Source organism: Ochotona curzoniae, unplaced genomic scaffold, assembly GCF_017591425.1.
Source record: "Ochotona curzoniae isolate NIBS_2020 unplaced genomic scaffold, NIBS_Ocur_1.0 contig_1274, whole genome shotgun sequence".
In the NCBI taxonomy this organism is placed as follows: domain Eukaryota; kingdom Metazoa; phylum Chordata; class Mammalia; order Lagomorpha; family Ochotonidae; genus Ochotona; species Ochotona curzoniae.
The window spans coordinates 1565199-1581587 of record NW_024465023.1 but is presented as its reverse complement, the minus strand read 5'-3'; the positions used below and the strand labels follow the sequence as shown (position 1 = coordinate 1581587).

At 48.7% G+C, this 16389-nt stretch overlaps 1 protein-coding gene across 1 annotated transcript in view; it reads right to left on the bottom strand.

Moving 5' to 3' along the window:
* TXLNG (taxilin gamma) overlaps positions 1-11690 on the bottom strand; it is a 51798-nt gene extending 40108 nt beyond the window's left edge. Inside the window, exon 1 of the mRNA XM_040997597.1 lies at positions 11479-11690. Within this exon, the coding sequence (XP_040853531.1) occupies positions 11479-11580 (102 nt within the window). The 5' untranslated portion in view covers positions 11581-11690. The remainder of the gene's footprint in view (positions 1-11478) is intronic.
* Positions 11691-16389: the final 4699 nt, after the last annotated feature.

Sequence of the window (16389 nt, the reverse complement as noted above, 5' to 3'; positions counted from 1 at the left end):
ATGTCTGCCTTGGACTCCGTGTCCACAGTGCAGTTTTCTGCTGAGGCAGACCCTGAGAAGCGGCAGGCGCTGCCTCAACTGCCTTGGTCCCTGCCATCTACTTGCAACACCTAAATTAAGTTCAGGTTCCTGACTTCAACCAAACTTAACCCCAACTGTATTCGATATTTAGGGCAGGGATGAGCATGTAATAGCTCTCATTCGGGCCCAGCGCAGTAGCTTAGTGGCTAAAGCAGTTGCCTTGCATGCGCCAGCATTCCATATGGGCACTGGTTCATATCCTGGCTGATCCACTTCCCATCCAGCTCCCTGCCTGTGGCCTGGGAAAGTAGCTGAGGACGGCCCAAAGCCTTGGGACCCTGCACCTGCGTGGCAACAGCCCCTTCCTGGCTTTGGACCGGCTCAGCTCTGGTCACTGCGGCCACTCGGGAGAGGAGCTTTCTGTCTCTCCTTTTCTCTGTAGATCTGCCTTCCCAATAAAAATAAATAAATCTTCTAATGAAAAAAATAATAGATCTCTTTGTCTTTCTTCATTCCTTTCAAAGAAATAAACCAAAATTTAAGGAGAGTAGCAATGGAGCCAAGCACGAAATGTACTTGCTTAAATGGGTACACTTGGGCCCAGCACGGTAGCTTTGTGACTAAAGTCCTTGTCTTGCAAGCACCAGGATTCCATATGGATGCTGGTTCGTATCCCGGCAGCCCTACTTCCCTTCCAGCTCCCTGCTTGTGGCCTGGGAAAGCAGTGGAGGACAGCCCAAAGCCTTGGGACCCTGCATCCGCATGGGAGACCTGGGAAGAAGCTTCTAGCTCCAGATCAGCTCATCTCCGGCCATTGCGGCTGCTTGGGGAGTGAATCAACGGATAGAAGATCTTCTGTCTCTCCTCCTCTCTATATCTGCCTTTCCAGAAAATAGAATAAATCTTTAATAAATAGATAAATCAATAAATAAATGCGTACACTTTCAGCTTAGGAGGCTGAAGCAGCTCTGGAACTACATGGTAGTGATGGCTGCACAGCAATGTGAACGCACTTAGTGCTACTGAATTGCATGTCTAAAAATGGTTAAAACGGTCAGTTTCACATTATGTGTACTCTATCCCAGGTAAACAAATATATGTGCACACATACAATGCACATTAAAAAAGAAAAAAACTTGCTGAACATCCTTCCAGCCTTTACCAAATAAAAGGTAAAACTCCACAACGGTCACCAAGGAGGACTCAATGAGCTGCTCCATCAGCAAACTAAACCAGTGGCATTACTAACTGGGATGCCACATTCCTAAGAATATTACTCTCTTGCACAAGAGGAAGCAGCGGGCAAAGCAGATCCCACTGGGGCAGTGTTTCTCAAAGTACGTCTTACAGTCTACAAAGCACAAAGCTATTTTCCAAATAACACTAAAAACATGCAGGCATTTTTCAGTGTTGACACCTGCATTGTTGGTACAAAAGCTGCAATAAGTTAATACTGCCTGCGCCTAGCTGCTTCACACGAATCAAGCGGTGGCACTAAGCCACATCAGGAGGCATGGTCCTTGTTCCCGCCACACTCACTGGGGATGAAAAGGCCGTTTGTATTTGGAAATGTCTTCAATAAAGCAATGAGAATTGTTCACTGTATTAAATCTCAGTCCTTGGATACACATGTTAACTCCACATGCAGACACGCACCCTAAAGCTTCTAGTCAGCAGTAGACGAGCCATTCCTTCCATAAACCTCCTTTTTGGCTTTTTAAAAACAAAGATTATTTGCTCAGACTTAGAGGAGTGTGGCAGACATTTTCTCCAAAATATCTGAAGAGCACCTGTCACTTTAACGCAAGCAGGCAACAGGACTCATTTTCCCTTGACTGTCATTCATTGCTGACTTATTCAGAAGTTTCTGTACTATGTGACTGCTCATTTAGTCCTCAGAAGTACCTTACACATAGATACGAGAGAACAGCTACCTTGGTGACAAGGTATTTTTAAGCACTGTACTATGTCAAGTCATAGAAGGAATTGATCAAATTCTTTCTCGATAATGGTTCAAAAATTATGTCAAATAAGACACAAGACCAACAGATACATAGGTAAACACACATGTACAGCAGTCATCTAGAGGAACTGTACAGAGACCGTCATTTCCAGATGTGAGGATACAATGCAGTGTGCATCTCTACTTCCAGATCAAAGATGGACTCCCAATGAGACTGTCAAACATATCTTGACAAGGATGCTGACAAGGATGCTGGGCTTCCCATGATTGTCTATCCTGACAATGTCATGACACATTTAAGCAGCAGAATGATGGACTTCCGACCGATTTCTGGACTACCCTACTGGAACAGCAGGGAGCATCAGCAGGGGATGGGAATTGGAGGGAGGAGAAGGAATCCCAAAGTCCACGCAAATGTATCAGAAACAACCGTGGTGACAGTCAGCTGAATACCCAAACCAATCAGTCCTATACGTGGTACGGTTGGTGAATTGTATGGTATATGAATTCTCAAGAAAACTGATACTCTAAAAAAATAAATCAGAGAAGCAAAACATATGCTGGAGTTCTGAGGAGGGACATGAACTGGAGGCAAGATGAATTCTGGGAGTGTCCCAAGTGCCACGGGTTAGTCAGAATGCAGGATGAGCGTCATCGTACGTAAGAGGACAAAGTGCAGACAGAGGCACTACTAGGTAAACAGCAACTCAACAAGAGGTAAGCCAAGCTAATGAAAATGCCAAGGGCCCAGCCTACTGGCTCAACCAGCTAACCCTCCACGTCCACTAGTAGAACACTTTGCCTCTCCTTCTGACTCTGCCTTTCAGAGAGAAATAAAAAAACTTTTCAAAAAAAGAATAAGTCAATCCTGGGGGGGGCGGGGGGAAGAGTATCCATTGGAACATATATTAAGATTTACATTACACGGCCAGCACAATGGTTCAACTGCTAGTACTTTACTGCAAACCCCAGCATCCCACATGTCTCTCCTTCTCTTTAAATCGGCCTGTCCAGTGAAAATAAATCTTAAAAAAAAAAATGGTGGGCCCGGCGCGGTGGCGCAAGTGGTTAAGGTCCTCGCCTTGAATGCACCGGGATCCCATATGGACGCCGGTTCTAATCCTGGCAGCTCCACTTCCCATCCAGCTCCCTGCTTGTGGCCTGGGAAAACAGTCAAGGACGGCCCAAGGTTTTGAGACCCTGCACCCATGTGGGAGACCTGGGAAGAGGTTCCTGGTTCCCGGCTTCGGATCGGCGCAGCACTGGCCATTGCGGCTCACTTGGGGAGTGAATCATCAGACAGAAGATCTTCCTCTCTGTCTTTCCTCCTCTCTGTATATCTCATTTTCCAATAAAAATGAATAAATCTTTTTAAAAAATGGGGCCTGGTACAGTAGCCTAGCAGCCAAAGTCCTCAACCTGCATGCCTGGGATCCCATACAGGTGCCAGTTCAAATCCCAACTGCTCCACTTCTCATCCAGCTCCCTGCCTGTGGCCTGGGAAAGCAGTCGAGGACGGCCCAAAGCCTTGGGACGCTGCACCTGCATGGGAGACCCGGAAGAGGCTCGTTGCTTCGCATCGGCTAAATTTTAGTCACTGTCATCATTAGGGGGTGAACCAGGAGATACAAGGTACTTTCTCTAGAACTCTTGAAAAAAAATTACCTTTTTCATCAACTAAATTTTAATTAAGAAATACATTCAATCTAACTTTTTTTTAACAATTTATTCATTCTTTAACGATTTATTTATTTTTATTGCAAAGTCAGATATAGAGAGGAGGAAGTGGCCTTAATGGCCAGAGCTGAGCCGATCCGAAGCCAGGAGCCAGGAACTTCCTCCAGGTCTCCCACGCGGGTATGCGGCTGCAGGGTCCCAAGGCTTTGGGCCATCCTCGACTGCTTTCCCAGGCCACAGGCAGGGAGCTGGATGGGAAGCAGGGCTGCTGGGACTAGAACTGGCGCCCATATGGGATCCCAACATGTGCAAGGTGAGGACTTTAGCTGCTAGGCCACCGAGCCAGGCCCATTCTTTAGGTTTGAATGGTCTTAACAATCGCCTGACCTACTTTTGGAAATGTCCCACCCTGGGAAATTTTTAAGTGTAATTCTCAATATTAAGAAATACTATACTAAAGTTACATGCTACTTTATACATTTTACATACTGACACACTTGCTATTTTAATTAAAAGTTAAAGAGAGGACACTGGAACCTGAACTGCAGTTGACAGTGGGCTATGTGAAGAGGAGAAAAAAGCGAAAAAATCGGGGTGGAAATTAGCTTAAAATGTGCTAGTCAGCAAAAACAGCACATGCAGTAGAGGACAATGGGTGTGTTACACCATTATTGAAAAACGTGCACAACCTGACAATTCTAGGCACACTTCACCAACGATGGAGCTGTTACTGATGGCAATTCGCAACCCAGAGACCTTCTATATCCTCCCATACCTTGAGCTGCACCTACTCTGCAGAAGGCAGCAGATGGTAGGATGCATGCGCACTTTACAATGCCTAATAAACCATCCAGCGCAGTAGCCTAGTGGCTAAAGTTCTCACCTTGCATGCCCAGAATGCCACATGGGTGCAGGTTCGTATCCCGGCAGCCCCGCTTCCCATCCAAGCTCCCTGCTTGTGGCCTGAGAAAGCAGTTGAGGACGGCCCAAAGCCTTGGGACCCTGCACCCGTGTGGGAGACCTGGAAGAAACTTCTGGCTTCGGATTGGCTCAGCTCTGGCCATCGTGGCCACTTGAGGAGTGAATCAGTGGATGGAAGAACTCTGTTTCCTTCTTTCTGTATATCTGCCTTTCCAATAAAAATAAATCTTGAAAAAATGCCTAATACAGTGCATGAGAAAAATTTGTGTCCTCAAATTTATACCCTTTGCAGTGTAATTTTTTTTTTTAAGATTTATTTCTTTTTCTTGCAAAATCAGATATACAGACAGGAGGAGAGAGAGTAAGATCTTCCATACACTGATTCACTCCCCAAGTGACCGCAACGGCCGGTGCTACGCCAATCTGAAGCCAGGAGCCAGGAACTTCTCCAGGTCTCCCACACAGGTGCAGGGTCCCAAGGCTTTGGGCCATCATCAACTGCTTTCCCAGGCCACAAGCAGGGAGCTGGATGGGAAGTGGAGCTGCTGGGATTAGAACCGGCGCCCATATGGGATCTTGTCACTAGGCCACTGCTCCTAGCCCTGAAGTTTAACTCTTTGAAAAGCGTAAATCACAGCCGGTTATGTATCTTTACACAGTGAGTTCTGTGACAAATTCCAAACAAGCAAATCCCAGTTTTATGTCCTGTGGTATGACACATACTTTCTCAAATAAAATTCCTGTCAAGGTGTGGGCATATGGTACAGCAACTAAGATGCCCACAACCCAAACGGGAGTGAGCGTTGGGAGTCCCAGCTCAGCTTTCACCCCAATTCCTGTTCGTGCGTACCCCTGAAGGCAGCCATCCTTGGGCCCCGCCCGCCGGATGGGAGAAGCACACTGACTCCCTGACTCTGCCTTCAGCCTAGCCCAGCACAGGCCCAGCTGTTGCAGGCATCTGGGGAGCAGACCAGCAGATGAAAGGTCGGTCTCTCTCTCTCTGCTTTTCCAATTAAAAAAAAAATAATAATAGTAATTTAAAAAAAACCTTCTCTAGTTGAGACCAAAATGATGCACAAATTAACACATACAACTGACATTAGGACACAGCAGGCCTAAGGCATTTCTTGCAACCCACGAATCGTTATTTAGTTCCAGCTGTTCCACTTCCAATCACACCTCTGGCTATTACAGCTGGGGAGGTAGCTGCTGATGCCCATGTAGCAACCAGAATAAAGCTGCAGGCTCCTAGCTTCGCTCCGGCCCACACCGCCTGTCGCTGCTCTGAAGAGTGAATCAGTACGTGGACGACCTCAGTCTCTCTCCATCGCTCTACCTTCCAATATATAACTCTTTAAAAACAAATAACACCTCCGCCTGCACTGCCAGCACCTCACACACAGGGACCTGATCTTCCACTTGCGATCCAGCTTCCTCATGATGGCCTGGGAAAGCAGCAGCAGATGGTCCAAGCACTTCTAACCCTGCACTCCCATTGGAAACCAGAAAGAAGCTCCTGGCTTTGGCACAGCCCGGTCCTGGCTTCCTAAAGGCCCAGCCCGGGCACTGCAGCCATTTAGGGGGTGAACCAGAAGATCTCTCTGTCTCTTTTTTTTTTTTTTTTTAAAGATTTATTTTTATTATTTTTTCATTGGAAAGGCGGATGTACAGAGAGAGGAGAGAGAGAGAGGAAGATCTTCCATCCGATGATTCACTCCCCAAGTGAGCGCAACGGGCCGATACTATGCCGATCCGAAGCCAGGAGCCTCTTCCGGGTCTCCCGCACGGGTGCAGGTTCCCAAAGCTTTGGGCCGTCCTCCACTGCTTTCCCAGGCCACAAGCAGGGAGCTGGAAGGGAAGTGGGGCTGCCGGGATTAGAACCGGCGCCCATATGGGATCCCGGGCGTGCAAGGCGAGGACTTAACCACTTGCGCCACCGCGCCGGGCCCTCTCTGTCTCTTCTTCTAACTCTACATTTCAAATAAAAATATAGGAATCTTTAAAAAAAAAACCAACTTTACAATAATGTAACAAATATGACCTGCTATGATATGAAAACATGATATTAGTAAATGAATGTGCATTATCTGGTCTGTTCTCATTGCCTCTTTTCCTGTTTGAGTCCCATAAAAATGCAAATTACCAAAGTTTGGGGGTATAATTAGAAAAGTTTTAAATAGGGCCCAGCGCGGTGGCCTAGCAGCTAAAGTCCTCGCTTTGAATGTGCCGGGATCCCATATGAGGACAGATTCTAATCCTGGCAGCTCCACTTTCCCTCCAGCTCCCTGCTTGTGGCCTGGGACAGCAGCTGAAGATGGCCCAAAGCCTTGGGACCCTGCACCTGCGCGGGAGACCCAGAAGAAGCTCCTGGCTCCTGGCTTCAGATCGGCACAGCTCCAGCCGTTGTGGCCACTTGGGGAGTGAGCCATCGGAGGGAAGATCTTCCTCTCTGTCTCTCCTCCTCTCTGTACTTTCCAATTAAAATAAATAAATAAATGAAAAGTTTTAAATAGCTAAATAAATAAATGGAATCACTGTTTCCTATCATTGCATCTCTGTGCCAGAAAGCAGTTCACTGAATTGACAAATGGGAAGACAGAGCAAGATGAGTGGCCTGGCTCCTTCCTGGCTGGAAGCCTGAGCTGCCTCCTCAGGGGGGCTAGCACACGGGGCCCCCACGCGGAGGCTGGAAGATGGCCTCAGAGCAGCAAGAGCTCTACTGAAGAACAGCAAGTTTCTTTCAGGCATTCTCCCTCCAAAGCATGCCCTGCACTGGGTCTTTTGCAATAATCCTATGTTGTATATGAGCATCAACCCCACTTTACAGATGATGCAAGTGAGGCTTACAAAGATTGAGCAACTTGCCGAAAGCTGCACAGCTGTAAAGTGGCGGAAAGCCAAGAGTCCTGACTCTAAAATCCACTCTGTCCCCGCTGCTACACTGCTCATTACTGTGCTGCTGATGAAAGCAACTGGGCTCCAGACTCAGCTTCACCCCTTGGGCAAATTATTTGATCTTGTTTAGAAGTCTGTCATGGGTAAAGAGGGCAACTGACAGGTGCCAGACTTCTCCATGGCATTTGACACTACAAGAGCTAATGTACAAATATACCACCAAACGATAGCGCGTAAGTAAATGGCAGATTTAATTTGAGCCAAAGTGGCATATATTTTTGTGCTTTCAAATGGTTTGAAGTCATAAAAATAAATTTACTAGTAATTTTTAAATGTTCCCAAATAAAAATGATTTTAAAAAATCAATTGTAGGGAGCCAGCATGGGGGGCTCAACAAGCTAATCCTGAGCCTGCAGCAGCAGTATTCCATATGGGCACTTGTTCATGTTCAGCTATCCCACTTCCCATCCAGCTCCCTTCCTGTGGCCTGGGGAAGTAGCTGAGGCCGGCCCAAAGCCTTGGGACCCTGCACCCTTGGTGTGCATTCGCAGGAACATGGAGAAGCAATAGAGCAGGCAGCACTGCAACTGGCACTCCAATACAGCATGGCGACACAAAAGCCTGTTGCTGTTAAAAGCGCCTGGCATGGGCCTGGCGCAGTGGCCTAGCAGCTAAAATCCTCACCTTGGGATTTTAAAATCCTCACCTCCAGCTCCCTGCTTGTGCCCTGGGAAAGCAGTCGAGGACGGCCCAAGGCCTTGGGACCCTGCACCCCTGTGAGAGACCTGGAGGAAGTTCTTGGCTCCTGGCTTCGGATCAGCACAGCACCGGCCATTGCAGTCACTTGGGGAGTGAATCAATGGATGGAAGATCTTCTCTATCTCTCCTCCTCTCTGTATATCTGACTTTGCAATAAAAATAAATAAATCTTTAAAAAAAAAAAAAGGCACGGGCCCGGCGCGATAGCGTAGCAGTTAAGTTCCTAGGTTTAAACACGCCCTGGATCCCATATGGGCGCCGGTTCTAATCCCAACGGCCCCACTTCCCATCCAGCTCCCTGCCTGTGGCCTGGAAAAGCAGTCGAGGACGGCCAAAAACTTTGGGACCCTGCACCCACATGGGAGACCCGGAGGAGGCTCCTGGCTTCAGATTATCTCCGCTCCAGCCATTGTGGCTGCTTGGGGAGTGCACCATCAGATGAAGATCTTCCTCTCTGTATATCTGCCTTTCCAATAAAAAAATCAATAAATCTTAAGCAAACAAACAAAAAAAAAACACCAAACACCTGGCATACTGTATTGTCCATCTTGTTAGGCCAATGTTGCCCAAGAGAACTTGATGTAGTGATGGCAAAATACTAAGACCTGCTCTAACACAGCAGCCATAGTCACATCGCCAGAACAACTAAAATCTGAAATTGGAACAGAAGTTTCTAAATCGTTTTAAATTTAGTTTTCTTTGAAAGGCAAGAGAGTCAGAGATGTATTCGGTGGTTCCCCAGCCCCAGGAGCAAGGCACTCAGTCTGTGCTGCCCTCACGGCTGGCAAGGCTCCCCAAGCTGGAGTCCCGGACCGCTGCCTCCCTGAGCATACAACGGCAGCAAGCTCCAAGGGGACCGGGACTGAGGCTGCAACCCAAACACTGACATGGAATGTGGGCGCCCAACAGCATCTCAAACACCATGGCAAATGCTCAGCCCCACAATTTTTCCTCTTATTTGACTTTAACAAATGCCAACAGTTGTATGTCACGTCTGGGCAATTCCGTCAGAGACCCCTCGACGCGCACTGTGGAGTGAGGATGCCTTTAGGAGAGCACCTTTCGGAGGGACGGAGTTAGCAAACAAGGCCAGAGTTACTGAGCAGGTGAAGCGGCCACTGAGACTAGCAGCCAGAGGCTCAAGCAGTGCCCCTCACCTCCATTCCCCAGGCACAGACAACCTCAAAACAGCCAGTGTTCCTTCAATCCCCCCAGCATTTCAAAACACTAAATCTGTTAAATACAATTTCTGCTTCCTGAAAAAGAGCACAGAGCTCAAATCAGAATTAAGGAACAATTTTCTAGTCAGTGACCCAGAGGAAATTTCAAAGAAAAAAAAAATAAGGATCATAAGGAGGTAACTACAAAACTGCTTTTGGAGATACAATTTATTCACCTAATTTCTCACTGAAAATCCAGAAATTATTATCTTAACAGGTATTTTTTAATTCTGCATCATAGTCAGCTGGAAATGAAAAGGATAAAAACACCAAGAGAGGGAACGAACAGAAGAGGCAGGAGCGTAAGGCGGCCAGAGCGAAGCAGCCCGTGCAGGAGACACTGCTCCTGTCGGCTGTCCACCAGCTCTGTGCTCCCAGGGTCATGACTCTTACCTTGATTGTTCAAAATAGTAGTTCATTAAACCTTAATTCCTAATTCAGAGACTTCTGTCCTCACACCAGTGGCATAAAAGGCAACTCCTGTCCTCAACTGCAGTTGCCTTTTAGCAGAGGTCTCCCCTGGGGAACTGACGAAATCAGATATTGGCTCCCCACCCTCAGGGAACAAGTGTCAAAAGTGACAGAGTCCCTACAGTACGTTCAGTACTTCCGGTCCAGCTTCTTTTCCAATCTTGTGAGCATTGCTCTTTATTTTAGAATACAAAGAGCAGGAGAGAAAGAGATGTAATTAAGAAATCACAACACACTCGTGCAGAGACATGAACACCCTGACGCAAAGCCAGGTCCCCAGCAGCTAGTTCCCGATGCTTCGCTCCATGTGGACAGACCTTTGTTCTCTTTTGAAGTTCATGAATCGCATTAGAAAAACATTTCGTAATTTCATTCAGGAGTGATTTATTTTAAGAGTATTCAAATACCTAATGAAGCAATATTAAAGGGCCCTGCGCGAGCAAGCAGTGGGTCCAACGAGTGAAGGTTCCAGCACCTCCACCTGCCAAGAGAAAGGTGTTCTCCTGCCACCTGCTCAGGCCTGGGGTCCCGCCACCGAAAGCTCAGCACTCCATTCGTTGTGCAATCTTTTTCAAACTCCACCCACTCAGCTCCAGAACAAGTGAAATTCTCCCGTTCCGAAAAAGCTCTCGATTTTTCCTGTATCCAGGGAGACACTGAAAACTCCTTGACGTGAGTCAAGTAAGGCAAGGGGAACGGCGCAGCCTGTCCGCTAGATTAAGACCAAAGGCCACGGTCACGGAGGCGCTCAACTTTCCTATCACCAAATTAAAAACAAACAAACAAAAAAGAACAGAAAAAAAAAAGAAGAAGAAGAAGAAGAAGGGGAGGGTGAGGGAAACGGGAAAACAGCAAAGCTGGGAAGTCGCCTAACAGGCAAGATTGCTCCCAAGCTTGAGGGACCAAGGTCCCCCCGGTATCGCTTCTCCATCCCCGGCTGCACGTGCACCTAGGCCTGTGACGCCCAGAGCCGCCCCTGGGCCCCGGCGCCCACTGGCCCGCTAGTGCGTGCAGTGGCGGGGAGCACAGAGGGCGCGGGGAGGAGGACCAAGCGCAGCCCCGACTCCCGCGCGGTTATGTTACTGCGCAACAGACTGCACAGAGTGGCCCGGGGCCATCCCGCAACGCGCTGGCGCACCTGCCCGACGGCGGCAGGACAAGCCCGGGACCCCGCTGAGCCCCAGGCCTGCGGCGGCCCGGCGTCGGGAGCTCGGCGACGGCAGGGGCTGAGCGGACACCTGGCGCCCGCGGCCGCAAGGTGCCGGCCGCACGTGGCTGTCACACCTGGCGCGCCGCTCCGTATCCCTCGGAGGCCTGCCCTCCCCCTCCGCCTCGCTCACCCCCAACGGCCGCTCCTGCGCACCCCTCCCACCCTGGTGCCACCTCCCCCACCTGCGCCCACTGTCGTCACCCCCGGGAGGGAAAAAGGGCCGGATGTTCGTCCCGTGGCTAAAGGTAACCCGGGAGAGCAAGGAGCGGGGTCGAAAAGGGGCGTCCAGGGAAGCCCGACGGTGCCCTCGGTCCAGCAACGAAGGCATCCCTCTCACTGACCTTATGCCGCGGGCCGCGTCGCCGCCCGCCCCGACCGGCCTCAACTGCCTCCTCGGCGCCGCCGCCTCTGCCCCGCGCTGCCTCCTCTACCCGCGTCGCCATGAGGTGACGGCAGCAGCCAAACAAGCGGCCCGACCCGAGAAGCACGGAACCTCTCAGCGCCCTGCGCCCCGCCCCACGCTCCCCACGGCCAATCACCGCCTGGTAAGCTTCCCACGTGACCGGAGGAGGTAGTCCCCTGAGGGGATAGAGCGAGAATGGGGGTGGGGAGCGTTGAATTCTGGGCTGGGCTTGCGCGAGGGCCGAAGGGCAGACAGAGGCCGTGGGAGTCTGCGCGGACCAGGGAAAGGACTCAGGAACGTACTACAAATCCCAGCAGGCAGCGCAGCCGTGACTTCCAGACTCGCAGCGCAATTGGGGCGTGGTGGGGCGTCCTAAGAAGGGGCGAGTGCGCTCGAGGGCGCCTACTGTGCTGCGCCTATTGCCTACCGGTTCTTGTAGTCTCTGCAGAAGATGTCCGGTTCCGGAAAGTACCTGTAAATCTGCTTCGGGGAAACTGTTAATGCACTCCAGTGTCTGAGAAGCAGCGGACCAGAGACACCGAGTTGGTGGTGGTGGTAGTGGTGGCTGCGGTGGTGGTGGTTTTTCTTTGTTTTGTTTTGTTTCTATGGTGGTTGCCTTTGGAATTAGCCCTGACAGGGAGAGAGAACTTGGCGATTTTTCTGGCGGGAACTGTAATGGATCCCAGAATTTGAGGCTTGGGCGTGGAGCCCTCCGCCTCCAGCTGGGTGGATAGGGTTATCCATCTGGCCCTCCTGCGGAAGGGGCTGCCCCCTTCACCTTGCTGAACCGCCCAGGTTCTCGCCTCCTTCTCTGCACTTTGTTGGGCCTTAATCCACGTTGACTCTATTCTACTCGCTCTGCCAGTCATTTTGTCAGTTGGAGTTTTCATTACTCAACTTTTTTCTTGGCTATACGATGGGCAGGGAAGAATTTTCCTCAGCAGTATTCCCTATTTCCATCGGATGGAACCAGATCTTTCAAAGTCACACACTACCAGGTAAACTCAACATAGCAAGGTTGTCTTAAACGTGCGAATTCTGTGCCACTGTTTTTTCATTACACTTGAACACAAAACAGTGGGAGCAGGCACCAAACAATAAGTAACGTGAGCGCAAACGTTTAGCAGTGGGCAAATTCCATCCATGGATTTGATCTATATTTGTAAATTTGACAAAATAAGTTGCCATTGTTCGGTTTTATGAGAAGAGCTCAGATCGGCTTTGAGGTTTCAGAACTAAAAGTTGGACATGCAGAGAGCAGTTGGTCGTGAAAACCAGCGACTCTCAGGCACCTTGTCTCAACTTCTTGAAGACAGAAGCCCCAGCAAGGTGCAAAGCAAGCCTGTCAAAAATGCATTTCTCCGGGAAATAGGATGACAAAATGGACGATAGTTCAAGTAAGGTACAATGGAATACCATACAGCTACTAAAATGATAGACATTTTTTTAAGATCACCTAGAAAAAAAAGATTCCTTTTATGTAAAATTACCTGAGAGTTTCTTAGTGTATGTTTAGAAGGTTCTTCATCAAATTGTAAAAGAGGTTTTCTCTGGGTAGTAAAATGGCCAGTATTTTCGCTTCATAAGGCCATGCACCCATGGGCAGGTGCCCGTGTCTACACTCCTGTGAGAGCAGTAATCTCTTCTTTTTGCTTCTCGCACAGGACGGTTAGTGGGACTAGGAAGTAAGCTGAAAATGTTATTGTAAAGAATTAGAAAAAGACAAAAGAAGGGAGAGAGGAGAGAGAGGGGGAAGCGCGATTATCTGATCTGTTCTCTTTATAGTAGTTAAAACTTTTACCAAGATTTATTTATTTGAAAGGGAGAATTACAGGGGAAGGAGAAGCAAAGTGAGATCTTCCATGCACTGCTTCACTCCCCGTCTGGCAGCAAGAGCAGAGCTGGACTGGGCCGTGGTGAAGACACGAGGAGTAGAGACCCAAAAACTGGGGCCATCTTCCGTTGCTTTCCCAAGCACATTAGCAGGAGCTGGATGGAAAGTGGAGCAGCCGGGACATGAACCGGTGCCCATGTGGGATCTGGAGCGGGCACCTGTTGGCAGTGTCAGCATTGCAGGCAGCAGCTTCACTTGCTACCATGCCAGAATGCCATAGCAAAAACTCCAAAAAACCTATTCAATTGACGTAATATATATAGCTCCTCGCAAACTGATGTATAAACATCATGCCGTGGATGCATGTATACGTCTGAATACAAACCTGTGCACACTGCGAAATGAGAATGAAGGAATAACATATGAAAGCACATGGTATCGTGCTGAGCTGAAGTTATAACACACACATTGGGCCCGGTGTGATGGCGCACTGGTTAAGGTCCTCGCCTTGCACGCCCGGGATCCCATATGGGTGCCGGTTCTAATCCTGGCAGCCCCGCTTCCCTTCCAGCTCCCTGCCTGTGGCCCGGGAAAGCAGTCGAGGACGGCCCAAGCCTTAGGACCCTGCACTCACATGGGAGACCCGGAAGAGGCTCCTGGGTTCGTATCGGCATAGCATCGGCCGTTGCGCTCACTTAGGGAGTGAATCATCAGACGGAAGATCTTCCTCTCTGTCTCTCCTCTCTGTATATCTGCCTTTCCAATAAAAATAAAATAAATCTTTAAAAAAAATAACACACACATCTTAAGGGATTGTTAACCAGCTACAGGTGAGCCAGTGTTTTATTTTGAGTTTGACAGCTAAGAGGAAAAACACAATTTACAGACTGATTCAACACATCACAATCTAAAACACTATTTGCTCTTTCAATTTGTTTAATATAGGTTATGGTGCTTTAAAAGTCCGTCCGTAAGTTCTTGGATGCCCTTCCGTTTGAAAGATGGAGTCTGGTTCATCTGTCCTTAAATGAGCGCCTGACGTGGAGATCTGTTTTGAACAAATACTGTGCAGCAGAAGCAGAAGGAAGCGAGTAAGTCCAAAGCTCAGGGAGACGAAGGGCGGCTTGGGCCAGGCTCTCCGGGTCTAGGATCACTTCTTCCCGGGTCTGCTTGTCCTGATTTTCTGATAGTCCCATTCTTTCATGCAAGTGTTACATTACAAGCCTTTAGAAAGGCTTCTGTCAAGCCTTTGCCCGTGGTTCTGGAAAGCACTTTGCTGTCTCTGCTGGACTCCATCCCTGGGCTTCTATTTAAGGTCTGCAGCATCTATGGCTTCCTTATTCCCGAGCCTCCAAGGGGTACCACATGTTCCTTATTGATTATTCTGACCTTTGCTCCAGGAAGTATTATCTCAGTTAAAAACTGTGCCTGCCAGCAGGGTAAAGGTCACAGAAACAACAGGTCCTTGTTGAAAAGGGGGCAGTGTCTCCAGCTTCCTGAGGGCTTTGGCTATAACAGGAGTAGTCTTATCAGGCCATTTATTCTGTTGTTTATTAAAGTCTACAAGGGGCTCACATTTTGACGCAGACGGTCAAGAATAAGATTGTGATGTCTGCACCCCAGGGTGGAGTGCTTGGTTGGAGCCCTGGCAACTAGGCTTCCCATCCTGGTTCCTGCTAATGTACCTGGGGAAGCAACTTGTGATGACTCAAATTCTGAAGTCCCTGCCGCCCGTGTGGGACACTAGAGTGGAGCTCCTGGCTTCTGGCTTTGGCCTGGTCCATCCCTGGCTGTTGCAAATGTTTTGGAAGTGAACTAGCACGTGGAAGGCCTCTCATTCTCTGTGTGTGTGTGTGTGTCATTCTGCCTTTCAAGCAGATGAAAAGAAATAAACATTTTAAAAGTTTTGAATAAACAGGCACAAGACAATTTGTGTAAACAGTAAGCACAATGCTGTACCAGCTCCCGAACCGGTTAGGTGGCTCCACTGCCATTTCAGTACTTTATAAGGCACTCCGAGAAAACTCACCACTATTGCAGAAGCAAAAATGTGTTGGCCATGTAGCAATTGTCACGGAACCGGAATCCTCAGAGCCTATAGCTTGGCACAGGGCTACTTAGAAGCTACAGATTTACAACATTCTGACACTCTGGTCAGGCAAGACTAAGCAGACGTGAATATCAGTGATTTTACTATCATAAGCTCACTTGTAACATCAGTAACACTGGTAATATTAACTTTTAAAAAAAAATTTTATTTTTATTACAAAGATATACAAGAGGAAGATCTTCCTTTTGATGATTCACTCCCCAAGTGAGTGCAACGGCCAGTGCTCCTCCGATCCAAAGCCAGGAGCCAGGAACTTCCGCCAGGTCTCCCACATGGGTGCAGGGTTCCAAGGCTTTGGGCCGTCCTCGACTGCTTTCCCAGGCCACAGGCAGGGAGCTGGATGGGAAGTGGAGCTGCCGGAATGAGAACCGGCGCGCATATGGGATCCTGGCACGTTCAAGGCGAGGACTTTAGCTGCTAGGCCACTGTGCTGGACCTAATATTAACTTCAACAAGAATTTTGTTACTTAGCAGAAAAACTCTGGTGCTGACTGAACTGTGGCTAACAGAAGCCTATGCAGAGGCTCAAATGTAAAATATGGACCGTGTAAGCCATCCTAGCTGATGACCCTGGGGTCTGAAGTCCTGAGAGACAGTATTACACTGAACTGAACACAGCATCCCCTCCTGGTCCTTCTCTTTCCTGTCCTTCAGTGTTTCTGCCTCTGTCTTTGCTGGCAATAGAGTACAGACCTCATCGTGCCCTGTAACATAATCAAAGGCCTCAGCATATCTAGAGAAAAAAAAGCGCAGCCGTCAAAAGAGTGGAAGCCTAGAAACCTAAGAGAGAGACAGGAAGGTCAGGCTGCAGGATTTGGAAGACTGAGACTCTTGGTCCAAAGGAAACTTCAAGAATAAACCTCCCTGAAAATGAGGGTGGGGGCCCCAGGAATGTCAGGCTAATG